General features: G+C 41.8%; 1 protein-coding gene across 5 annotated transcripts in view; it reads right to left on the bottom strand.

Moving 5' to 3' along the window:
- Positions 1 to 12,347, bottom strand: part of LOC138742783 (leucine-rich repeat-containing protein 34-like) — a 69,443-nt gene that overhangs the window by 33,088 nt on the left and 24,008 nt on the right. For all 5 annotated transcript variants that reach the window (XM_069897709.1, XM_069897710.1, XM_069897712.1 and 2 more), the window contains 2 exons: positions 5,873 to 5,937; positions 5,424 to 5,507 (listed from right to left, as the gene is read on the bottom strand). In XM_069897709.1, the coding sequence (XP_069753810.1) occupies positions 5,424 to 5,507; positions 5,873 to 5,937 (149 nt within the window). The remainder of the gene's footprint in view (positions 1 to 5,423; positions 5,508 to 5,872; positions 5,938 to 12,347) is intronic.

The raw sequence follows: 12,347 nt of genomic DNA, 5'->3' as shown, positions 1-12,347 counted from the left end.
AAACCTGGGAAGGTTTGACATAAAATTAAAGGTAGGGTAGTTCTGCTGAAGCTACTATAAAATTTTACTAACTGAAGGAAAAACCATGTACATAAATAAATGCATTCAATGATCAAGACAAACAGATTTAATGAGCACGAAAATAGTCCATAAAGAACTCCAAATTTTATGAAGATTAATGTTAGCATATAATGCAGAACATCTGATCTTTTCTAAATTAAGAAATGACATGACCACTGAGTACTAGTGGGTGGAACAGGATCTTTCTATCAAAGTGGTAGTTCTTCATGCCCTAAGAGCTGTAAATAGTAGGACTTGATGAAGGTTCAAGATCAACACGTAATGTTATTGACAAAACCCGAAAAATCTTCCTCCAATAAGGTTCAAGAGCTCAATAAGATCAAAGCATACGTAGCAAGGTTGCTTCCCTGTCATTACATCTGTTGGATTGGGGATTTAGATCAGGAAATATGGGATAATTTGTCTTTAGACATTCAAGTGTATATATTATCTATAAAGGTTATTAAACCCTTCTGGGTTGTTAGATTCACAAGTCATGGGAAAATTTGGTAAATGAACCTGTAAAAAACTTTCTGATCTGCAAGTATCTAAAAAAGTGTGAATTTAGTAAATTAAACTTTGCTGATAACTGTTCAAAGGACACGAGACAACCGTCAACAAACAAGCCTTGAAAACACTGAATACTATTACCATACCAATTGATAAACATCAAATCATATAAAGGAGGAGGAAGGACATAATTAGAAGATATAAAACTTGATAAGAAAAAAATCTTTTAAATCAAAAAAAATTCCTGAATTGAAACCATCTTTTTAGCTATGCGTTAAGCTGCATTATCCTCCTATTTCTAACATGGCATAGGTAGCAATCCTGAAATCACAACCTTTGAGGCCCTGTCCTTCAATTTCACTCTTAACTCCCAGAACTCATTTTTCAGTATCTCATCACCCTTCCTACCCAGTCATTAGTCCGTACATGGATCATTACATCTGACTGCTCACCCTCTCTCTTCACAAGATCACAAGAAAAAGGAACAGAAACAAGCCATTTAGCCCATCAAGTTTGCTTCGTGAAACCTTCCTGAGCTAAATTGTTCTTCCATCTAGTTCCAAGTTCCAGCCTTGTCCCCATATCCCTTGATACCCTGACTATTTAGATACCTATCAATTTCCTCTTTAAATTCTCCCAATGATCCTGCCTCCACAGTTGCATGTGACAACGAATTCCACAAATCCAAAACCCTCTGGCTAAAGAAATTTCTCATCTCTGTTGTAAATTGGTACTTTTTAATTCTAACACTGTGCTCCCTTGTCCTGAAATCACCCAACAGGGGAAACATCTTATTTACATTTATTCTGTCCAATCCATTCATTATTCAAAATGTTTCTATGAGATCCCCTCTCATTCTTCTATATTCTAATGAATAGAGTCCAAGAACCGCTAAGTGTTCCTCATATGTTATCACTCTCATTCCTGGAATCATTCTGGAAAACCTCCTCTGTACCCTCTCCAACATTGCTCTATCCTTTTTAAGATATGGGACCCAAAACTTCACCCAGTTCTCCAAATGAGATCTCACCAGTGCCCCATAGAGTCAGATCAACACCTCTTTATTCTTAATCCCCTTTGAAATGAATGCCAACATAGCATTCGCCTTTTTTTTTTAACCACCGATCCAACCTGGCAGTCAACCTTCAGGTTACCCTCCACGAGGACCCTCAAGTCCCTTTGTACTTCTGAGGTTTGAATTTTCTCCCCATCCAAATAATAATCCAATTGTTTATTTCTTCTACCAAAATGCACAACTGTACATTTCTCGCGCCACACACTCAATCTGTGATATCGTGCAATAAACCTTGATTTGACCTCCTTCTCCAAGAGTGTTTTATCTGTTCGAAGAGTAAATTTCTTCAACAATTTGTCACAACATACAGAAAACAGTGAGCAGGGCTCTTCTGCAAACAGATTAATGGGTTATCCCTGCCATTCATACTGCTGTGTATTGAGCACAATTGACACAATATTGGATTACAATGTAAAGGAAGATCATTTAGTACCAAGCAAGGGCAGTATGAGAGCACTGTTACAATTTCTTCTGGAGCCTGATAGTTGTAGGGAAGAAAATGTCTCGAAGCCTGTTGGTGCGCCATCTCATATTCGTAAGCCTACTCCCCAATGGGAGGATGCCCAGGGTGTGATGGGTCTTTCAGTGCGTTGGCTGCCTTTCCTGGGCAGTAGGAGATGGGCCTATGAAGGGGAGGGAGGCTTTCTTAGTTGAATTTACCACCTTCTGTAATTTTTTCTACAGAGCAGCTCCTGTAATACATTGTGATGCACCTGTGGAAGGTATTGAAGGAAGGACATGCTGAATTTAATTAATCTTCTAAGAAAGTAGTGGCAGTGGTGTACCTTCTTGACCATCAATTCAATATGTTTGTCCTTGGTCAGCTCATTGTAGATATTTATTTCTAAGAACGAAGCTACTTACTCTTTGACTTCAACAACATTAGTGTGGCCAGGGGTATGGACTCTGCCCCATATTCTGAAGTCAATGACCATGTCCCTTCTTATTGATGTTGAGAGAGAGGCTATTATCTTGGCACCATGCCACTATACTGACTCCTCATTATTTGAGACCTGACCCACTACTGTGGTGTCATTGGCAAATCTGAAGATGGTGCTAAAGCAAAGGGCTCATTTAGTGCCTCGCCTACTTCCTGACTCCAAGCATAAATTTGTCTTTGAATGGTCCTAGCCTCTGCCTAGACATCCTCTTATGTTTAATAAATGCCAGGAAATGTAATTTAATGCTGCTCATGAAGGATATTTCATGATCACTTACGACCTTCCTAATGCCCTGCTTGAGCATGTTTCAGCAATCTTTGTGTTGTGTTCCTCCAGGGTCCCGCCTGCATTTAGCTTCCTGAACCTTGTTCTCTTTGACAAATTTTCTCATCTTGCCATGCCAACCCTTGCTTCACACTGAAGCATACTGGTCCTAATCTCAAATAGGTCAGTGCTGAAACAACTCCCAAATGCCATTTGTGGGCTTGCCTGACAACAGCTGCTCTCAGTTAATTCCCCGAGCTCCTGTCTAATAGTGACATGATTTGCCTTCCCCCAATTAGTATTTCAGAAATGGTGACCTAACCTTCAGCAGAAAAAAAGGACAGAAGCAGATGATATGGGGAAGCATTGAGTTGGGAAAGGCTAATTAATACAGATCAGGAAACATGGGAATGTTAATTGGAAACAGATGTCCTTGGAGAATTGCACAACCAAATATGGAGATTGTTGAGGGGTCATGGATAGATTTGTCCCACTGAGACAAAGGAAGCAGGGTGGGGGGAAGAAGAGCCATTATTGACAAGAGAGTAGGAATATTTGGTTGGGGGGAAAAAGAAAGCATACGCAAGATTGACGAAACACAAAACAGTCATGGCTCTTGAGAATTGTATCGAAGCCAGGAAGGAACTTAGAAGGGACTGAAAGCTGGAAATAATTTAGAAAATAGTCTATACCTTTATTTCTTCCATCAAACTACACTGTTCTCCATCTGCCATTTCCTTGCCTGATCTTCTGCAGCTTCAGTGCTTCAACATTACCCACCTCTCCTCTGATCTTTGTATTGTCTGCAAACTTGGCTATCTAATCCATCATCTAAATGATCAACGAGTAATGTGAAAAGCAGAAGCCCTAGTACCGAGCTTTGTGGAACACCACTGGTCACCAGCAACCAGCCAGAAAAGCCCCCTTTTATCCCCACTCCCTGCCTAGTGGCAGTCAGCCAATCTTCTAACACCACAATAGCCAGAATATGCCTGGGATTGTCTGATCTCAGAAGCTAAGCAGGCTTAGGACTGGTCAGTACTTGGAGGGGAGACCTCCTAGGAACACCAAGTACTGTAGGTTTCTGAGAGGTGCTGGACAAAGTGGTGACTCTCTGTCTGCTTTATGGTACACAAAAGTTAAAGAATTTCATGTATGTTACATTCTAAATGTAGTATTATGTGACAATAATGGAACTTTTACCATTATGTCCATGCTCATATCTATCCTGCAATACCATGGGCTCTCATCTTGCTTAGCAGCCTCATGTGTGGGACCATATCAAAGCTTTTTTGAAAATCCAGGTAAATCACATCCACTTACTCTCCTTTATCTGTCCTTCCTGTTACTTCCTCAAAGAATTCCAAAGGTTTGTTATGGAAAGATTTCCCCTTCAGGAAATCATGCTGATTTTGACCTATTTTGCCATACACTGAAACCTCATCCTTAATAAAAGAATCTAATATCTTACCAACCACCAGTCGGACTAACCGGCCTATAATTTCCTCTCTTTTGCCTCCCTCCTTCTTTAAAGAGTGAAGTGAAATTTGCAATTTCCCAATCCTCAGGAACCATTCCAGAATCTAGTGATTCCTGAAAGATCACTACCAATGTCTCCACAATTTCTTCAGCTGCCTCTTTCAAAACCTTGGGGTGTACTTCAACTGGTCCAGGTGATGTATCAACCATCAGACCTTTCACCGTTCCCAGAACCTTCTCCTTGGTAATATAAACTACACACACTTCTGCCCCTTGACACTCTCGAACTTCTGGCACATTACTGGTGCCTTACACAGTGAAGACAGATGCAAAATACTTATCAAGTTCATCCACCATTTCATCACCTCCCATTACTATCTCCTTGTGTTGTTTACCAGTGGTTCAATGTCCACTCTGGCTCTCATTTGCTCTTTATGTTCCTGAAAAAAACTTTTCTCATCGTCTTTTATGTTGTTAGCAACCTTCGTATTTCATCTTTTCTCTCCTTATTGCTTTTTTAGTTGCCTTCTGTTGGCTTTTAAAAGCTTCCCAATCTTCTTGCTTCCCACTAATTTTTGCCATATGTACACCCTTTTGCTTTGATGTTGACTTTGACCTCTCTTGTCCTCCCTTTCGAGCATTTCTTCATCCTTGGGATGAATTTGTCCTGTGCTTTGCAAGTTAATCTCGGAAAATCCATCCACTGCTGCTTTCCCATCTTCCCCATTGGTGTCCACTTCCAATGAACTTTTGTCAGCTCCTCCCTCATACCTCTGAAGACCCCTTTATTCCACTGGTATATTGACACTTCTGATTTTAGTTTCTCTCTCTCAAATTATGGGGAAACATTTCTCACAATCTACCCTATCTATGCTATTTAAAATTTTGTTTAATTCCATAATGTCTCCCTTCAACCTCATCTACTCCAAAAAAAAGACAAGAACAGTCTATCCAGTCTCACTTCATAATTGAAACATTCCATTCCAGGCAACATCTTTCTGAATCTTCTCTGCATCCTCTTCAGTGCAACTATGTCCTTATGAATCAATTCCAATGTCAACATATGACTGAGAAAATGAGATTCAGCTCTGTACCTGCAAGGCTTTTGCAAGCCATTCTGCGCCGTTGCTTCCAATGTCATTGCACATCAGGTTGAGGTCAATGAGTGAACTTGTTTCCTGATAGATGAAAGATTTGAGTGTCAATGCTTAATGATATCAATAGACAGGAGAGAGTGTCCAGACACATTCCACACTAACAGTATTCAAAGTACATTCAAATGGAGCTTCCCTGCCTTCTTTTCTACAATTGAAAACCAAATGTTTTTCTTTTTCTCTGTTCTCAGACCTGAAATGTTGACTGTTTCTCTCTCCACAGATACTGCCTGACTTGCTTGCTGTTTGGTTCTATTTAACATTTCTTCCACAGCCATTCAACTGACTTGATGCTGAGTTGTTCTTACGGCAATGGAACCTAATCCATTCCGATGTTTCCCATACCCCATGTCAAACCAGAACTAATCCAATGGAAATCTTTCACTTACGAGAAGGAATTTTGCAATTGACTCTGCTCCACAGTTTGATAAATTGTTGAATCTTAAATCAAGACCTGTAGAATTAAAATCAAAATGGTAAAATCTTTCTCTTCCAATCATCAGAATCCCACGCCTGCCTTGAACATGGTTGAGAATGGCTAGTGTACAAGGTTGTCGTGGGTTACAACAGGATATAGAGAAGATGCAGAGTTGGGTGGAAGAGTGGCAGATGGAGTTCAATCTGGGTAAATGGGAAGTGATGCATTTTGGAAGGGCAAACTTAAAGGCAGGATTCCTAACAGTGTGGAAGAGCAGGGGCCTTGGGTCCAAATCCACATCACTCTCAAGGTTGCTGCACAGATTGATATGGTAGTTAAGAAGGCTTATGGTACGACAGCCTTCATTTGACAGGGGATTGAGTTCAAGAGTCGAGAGGTAATGTTGGAGCTCTTTAAAACTTTGGTTGGACCACATTTGGAATATTATGTACAGTTCTGACCATCTCACTACAGGAAGGTTGTAGATAATTTACCTGGTTTGGAGAACATGTCTTAAGAGGCAAGGTAGCAGAGCTTGGGCTTTTCTCTTTGGAGCAAAGAAGGATGAGAGGTGACTTAATAGAGGTCTAAAAGATTATGAGGCATAAATAGGGTGGACAGCTAGTGTCTTTTTCCCAGGGTGAGAGAAGCAAAAACCAGAGGACATCTGTGCAAAGTGAGGGAAGGAAGGTCAAGGGGAGACATCATAGATACATTTTTTTAAATATAAACAGAGTAGTGGGTGCCTGGAATGTGTTTCCAGGGGTGGTGGTAGAGGTTGGTACAATAGAGACATTTAAAATACTTTTTAGGCACAGGGATGAAATAAAAACAGAGGGTTATGAGGTAGGGAAGGTTTAGCTTTTAGAGTAGGTTTATATTAAATCAGTAGTTATATAATTTGGTAGTGGAAAGAGTAGAGAGCACCAAGTTCCTCAGAGTCCATTTAACAAGTGACCTATCCTGGACACATGAAGTCTCCTCATAAACCGCATCAGTGACTGCACTTACTGAGAAAACTAAAATGGGCAAGGCTACTGGCCAGTATCTTGTCCACTATCCACAGGAGCTCCTAATAGAGCATCCTGGCTGGCTGCATCATAGTGTGGTATGGTTTCTGTAGAGCATTGGATTGAAGGTGAATTCATAGAATCACAAGAGTGACAGAGAGGATCACTGAAGTCTCCATCCCCCATCAATGTGATCGACCTGGATCATTGTCTGAAGAGGGCGCACAAATTGAGGACCTCTTCCACTCTGAGCACAGCGTCTTTCAGCTGCTCCCGTCGGGAAACAGATGCAGGAGTACCAGAGCCAGCATATACACTTAAGCACAGAAACAGGTGAGATTGGCCCTTTTAGTCCATGCCAAACACCTTCTCCCACCTAGTCCCATTGACCCGCACCCAGCCCATAACATTTCATAACTCTCTTGTCCATATACCTATCCAACCTTTCCCTCAATATTAAAATAGAGCCCACATCTACCACTTTGGCTGGAAGCTCAGTCCACATTCCCATCATCCTCTGAGTGAAGAGATTCCCCTTCAGGTTTCCCCTATTCTTCTCCCCCTTTAATCTATGTCCCCTTGTTTGAATCTCCCCCTCTCTCAATGGAAAACCCTATCCACATTTACTCGATCTGTACCCCTTGTAATTTTAAAGACCGCTATCAAATCACCCCTCAATCTTCTACTCTCCAGGGAATAAAGTCCCAGCCTGTTTAACCTTTCCCTGTAACCCAAACCTTGAAACCCAGGCAACATTCTTGTAAATCTTCTCTGCTCTCTACTTTGATATCCTTCCAATAATTCAGTGACCAAAACTGCACACAATATTCCAAATTTGACCATACCAATGCCTTACACAACTTGAACATGAATCCCAACTCCGGTATTCAATACTCTGATTTATGAAGGCCTAAATCCCTTTGTTCTCTGCACTCCTCAATTGTCCACCATTTCATGTGTATGACCTTTGCTGATTAGTCCTATATCCTACTGCAAGTTTTGAAAACCTTCCTCACTGTCCATAACACCACCAATCTTCATATCATCTGCATACTTACTAATCCAATTTACCACCCAGATCATTAAAAATATATGATGAATGGACTCAGTACTGATCCCTGAGGCACTCCACTAGTCACCAGCCTCCAATTTGACAAACAATTTTCCACCACTTCTCTCTGGCATCTCCCATCCAACCATTGTTGAACCCAGTTGAACATTAATACCTAATGATTGAACCTTTCTAACCAACCTCTATGCAGAACCTTGTCAAAGGCCTTACTAAAGTCCACATAGACAACATGCACAGCCTTAACTCGTCAAGTAACTTCCTTGAAAAATTCTCTAAGATTTGTTAAACATAATCTACCATGAACAAAACCATGTTGATTATTCCTAATCAGTCCCTGTCTATCCAAATAATTGTACATTCCAACTCCAAGAACACTCTCCATTAATTTACCCACCACTGATGTTAGACTCACAGGCCTATAATTTCCCGGTTTACTCTTTTAGAACCATTTTTAAAATAGTGGAACAACATGAGCCACCCTCCAATCCTCTGGTACCTCCCCAAGGCTAATTACATTTTAAATATTTCTCTCAGAGCCCCCACTATATCTTGTCAGGACCCAGAGATTTATCCACCTTGATCTCTTTAAAATAGCCAGTACAGGTACACAATCCTTTCTCCCGAACCCTTGTGGGACAGCGTGTCCCGAATTTCGGATTTTTCTGGATTTCTGAAAGCCAGATTTAAACCCACCTGAATTGTGCTGCGTATCCATCCCCACCCCCTTCCAGTCGCACTGCCGGTCTCCCCCCCCTCGACTGCCTGACTCACGCTGCCGGACTCCCCGCCCCTGCCCCCCCGACTCATGCTGCTGGTCTCTCCCCTCGCCCGCCCAATTCCTGCTGCTGGTCTCCCCCCCCTCATCTGCCCGACTCGCGCTGCCGGTCTCTCCCCCTCTCCTGCCTGACTTGCGCTGCCGGTCTCTCCCCTCGCCCGCCCAATTCGTGCTGCTGGTCTCCCCCCCCTCATCTGCCCGACTCGCGCTGCCGGTCTCTCCCCCTCTCCTGCCCGACTTGCGCTGCCAGTCTCTCCCCTCGCCCGCCCAATTCGTGCTGCCGGTCTCCCCCACTCAACCGCTTGACTCGCACTGCCGTCTCTCTCCCCACTTTCCAGATTGTTGAACTTTCTGGATTTTAGATGTCTGGATAAAAGATTGTGTACCTGTACTACTTCATCATTAATCTGTATATTTTCCATGACCTTGCTACTAGATTTTCTTACTTTTCCTGACTCAATATTCCTTTCCTTAGTGAATACTGAAGAAAAAAATCATTTAAAATCTCCCATATCTCTTCTGACTTCTCACAGAGCCGACCCCTCTGATCCTCAAGGGGCCCAATTTTATCCTTCTATTCTTTTACTTTTAATGTACCTGTAGAAACCCTTTGGATTATTTCTACCTTGCCTGCCAAAGCAGTCTACCTGTTATTAGCCTTGCTAATTTCTTAAGATTTTTCTTACACTCCTTATATTCCTCAAACACCTCATCTATTCCCCACTGTCTAGACCTATTGTACATATCCCACTTCCTCCGAACCAAATTCCCATTATCCCTTGAAAACCAAGGCTCCCTATATTTTCCAACCTTTCCTTTAATCCTCACAGGGACATACTGAATCCTTACTCTCAAAATTTCCCCTTTGAATATCCTCCATTTATCTGTTACGTCCTTCCTAGAAAATACATTATCCCAGTCCACACCTTCTAAATCCTTTCCCATTTCCTTGAAATTAGCCTTGTTCTTATACAGAATTTCAACCTTAGGCCCAGCCCTATCCTTCTCCATAATTAACCCAAATCTAGATCCAAAATGTTCCCCAACACAAACCTTGTCACCTGACCTATCTTGTTCCCTAACAGAAGATCCAATACTCACCCCTCTCTAGTTGGTTCTTCTGAGTACTAATTTAGAAAACTTTCTGAACACATTTGACAAACTCAAAATTATACAGCCCTTTCCTTTTACAGGATGGGCATCCCAGCCAATGTGTCGAAAGTTAAAACCTCCATCATCACCTTATGTTTACTACAAATATCCTATCTCCTTACAAATTTTCTCCTCTAATTCCCTCTGTCTATTCGGGGTCTATAATACACTCCCATTAGTGTTTTCATGCCTTTCCATTCCTCACTTCCACCCAAATACCCTCGCCGGACGAGCCCTCCAATCTATCCTGCCATATCATTGCTTCGTTAACAAGCAATGCAACTCCTCCACCTTTTATCCCCCCCCCCCCGGTTCTATCATACCTAAAACAACAGAATCCTGGAATATTTCACTGCCAATCATTCCCCTCCTGCAACCAAGTTTCACTGATGGCTACAATATTATATTTCCACGTGTCCTTGCTCTAAGCTCATCCACCTTATTTACAATGCTCCTTGCATTGAAATATATGCACTTGAGAGAATGTCCCTCATATTCACTCCTTTACCATCTACTTTTACTACCCCCTCTACTTCATTAATTTCAACAATCTGATTCTTCTCTCCCTTCAAATCGAGTTGTCCTTCTACCCTAATCTCTGCACTCTCATTCTGATTCGCACCCACCTGCCAAACTAGTTTAAACCCACCTCAACAGATCTAGCAAACCTGCCTGACAGGATATTGCCCCCCTCCAGTTCAGGTGCAGTGCATCTTTTTTGGAGAGGTCAGACCTTCTCCAGAAAAGTTCCCCATGATCCGCCAATCTGAACCCCTGCGCACTACAGCAACTCTTCAGCCACATATTCATCTGCCAAATTTTCCTATTTCTATCCTCTCCAGGAGGTAGGGAGAGGAGTGGGTGCATAATTCTGCTGGTTAAAAATGGAATTAAATCTTTGGAGAGAAGACATATTAGATCAGAAGATATAGAATCCCTGTGGGTAGAATTAAGAAACTGCAAGGGTAAAAAGCCTCTGATGGGAGTTGTGTATAGGCCATCAAACAGTAGCCAGGATGTGGCGTGCAAACTATAGAAAGAGATAAAGAAGGCATGTGAAAAGGGCAATGTTACAATAATCATGGAGGATTTCAATCTGCAGATTGATTGGGAAAACCAGGTTGATGCTGAATCCCAAGAGAAGGATTTATCGAATGCCTTCAGGATGGCTTCTTAGAAATGTTTGTGGCTAGGCATCCAGGAAAATGGCAATTCTGGACTGGGTATTGTGTAATAAACTGGAGTTGGTAATGGAGCTGAAGGTAAGGGAACACTTAAGAGGCAGGTGATCATAATACAATAGACTTCGCCCTACATTTTGAGAGGGAGAAACTAAAATCAGGTGTCAGTATATCAGGGGAATAAAGGGGACTACAGAGGTATGAGAGGGGACTTGGTCAAATGCACACTAGTAGGGAGGATGGCAGAGCAGCAATGTTGGAGTTTTTGCAAAAAGTAAGGAAGGTGCAGGACCAGTGAATTCCAAAATAAAAGAAATATTGGAATTATAGAAATCACACAACTATGGCTGATAAAGAGAAGTCAAAGCCAAAGTAAAAGCAAAAGAGAGGGAATACACAGGAATAAAAATTAATGGGAAGTTAGAGGATTAGGAAGCTTTTAAAATCTTACAGAAAGCAACTAAGAAGGTCATTAGGAAGGAAAAGATGAACTTTGAAAGGAGGCTACCAAATAAAAGCATTTTTAGGTATATTAAGAATTTTAAAAAAAAGGCTAGAGTAGATTTAGGACTGATAGAAAAAGATGCTGGAGAAATTGTAAAGGGAGACAAGCAGATGGCAGAGGAACTGAATAAGCATTTTGCATCAGTCTTCCCTGTGGAAGATAGTACCAGCAAACCAGTCTTTAAGTGGCATCAGAGAGGTGAGTGCAGTCATGATCACCAGAGAGAAGGTGCTTGGGAAGCAAATGGTCTCCTGGACCAGATGGATTGCACCCTCATGTTCTGAAAGCAGCAGCTATAGAGATGGTGGAGGAATTGGTAATGATCTTCCAAGAACTAATAGATCCTGGTATGATTCAGGACTGGAAAATTGCAAAGCTCACTCTGCTATTTAAAAAGGGGAGAGAGGCAGCAGGAAGGAAATCATAGACCTGCTAGCTCAACATTGATTATGGGGAAGTGGTTGGGTCAATTGTCAAGAATAAGGTTACAGAGTACCTGGAGGTGTCTGACAAGAGAGGCCAGAGTCAGCATGGCTTCCTTAAGGGAAAAACTTGCCCGACAACCGACAGCAATTTTTTGAGGAAACCACAAGCAGGCGAGACAAAGGAGATGGTATATTTGGACTTTCAAAAGGCCTTTGATAAGGTGTTGCACATGAGGCTGCTTTAAAAGATGATGAGGGTAGTGGTTACCAGTGGTGTTCCGCAGAGGTCAGTGTTGGGGCCACTTCTTTTTACATTGTATGTTAAA

The sequence above is a fragment of the Narcine bancroftii genome, chromosome 9 (assembly GCF_036971445.1).
Source record: "Narcine bancroftii isolate sNarBan1 chromosome 9, sNarBan1.hap1, whole genome shotgun sequence".
Classification (NCBI taxonomy): Eukaryota; Metazoa; Chordata; class Chondrichthyes; order Torpediniformes; family Narcinidae; genus Narcine; species Narcine bancroftii.
The sequence above is the reverse complement of the archived record's forward strand: the minus strand, read 5'-3'. Positions and strand labels throughout refer to the sequence as shown.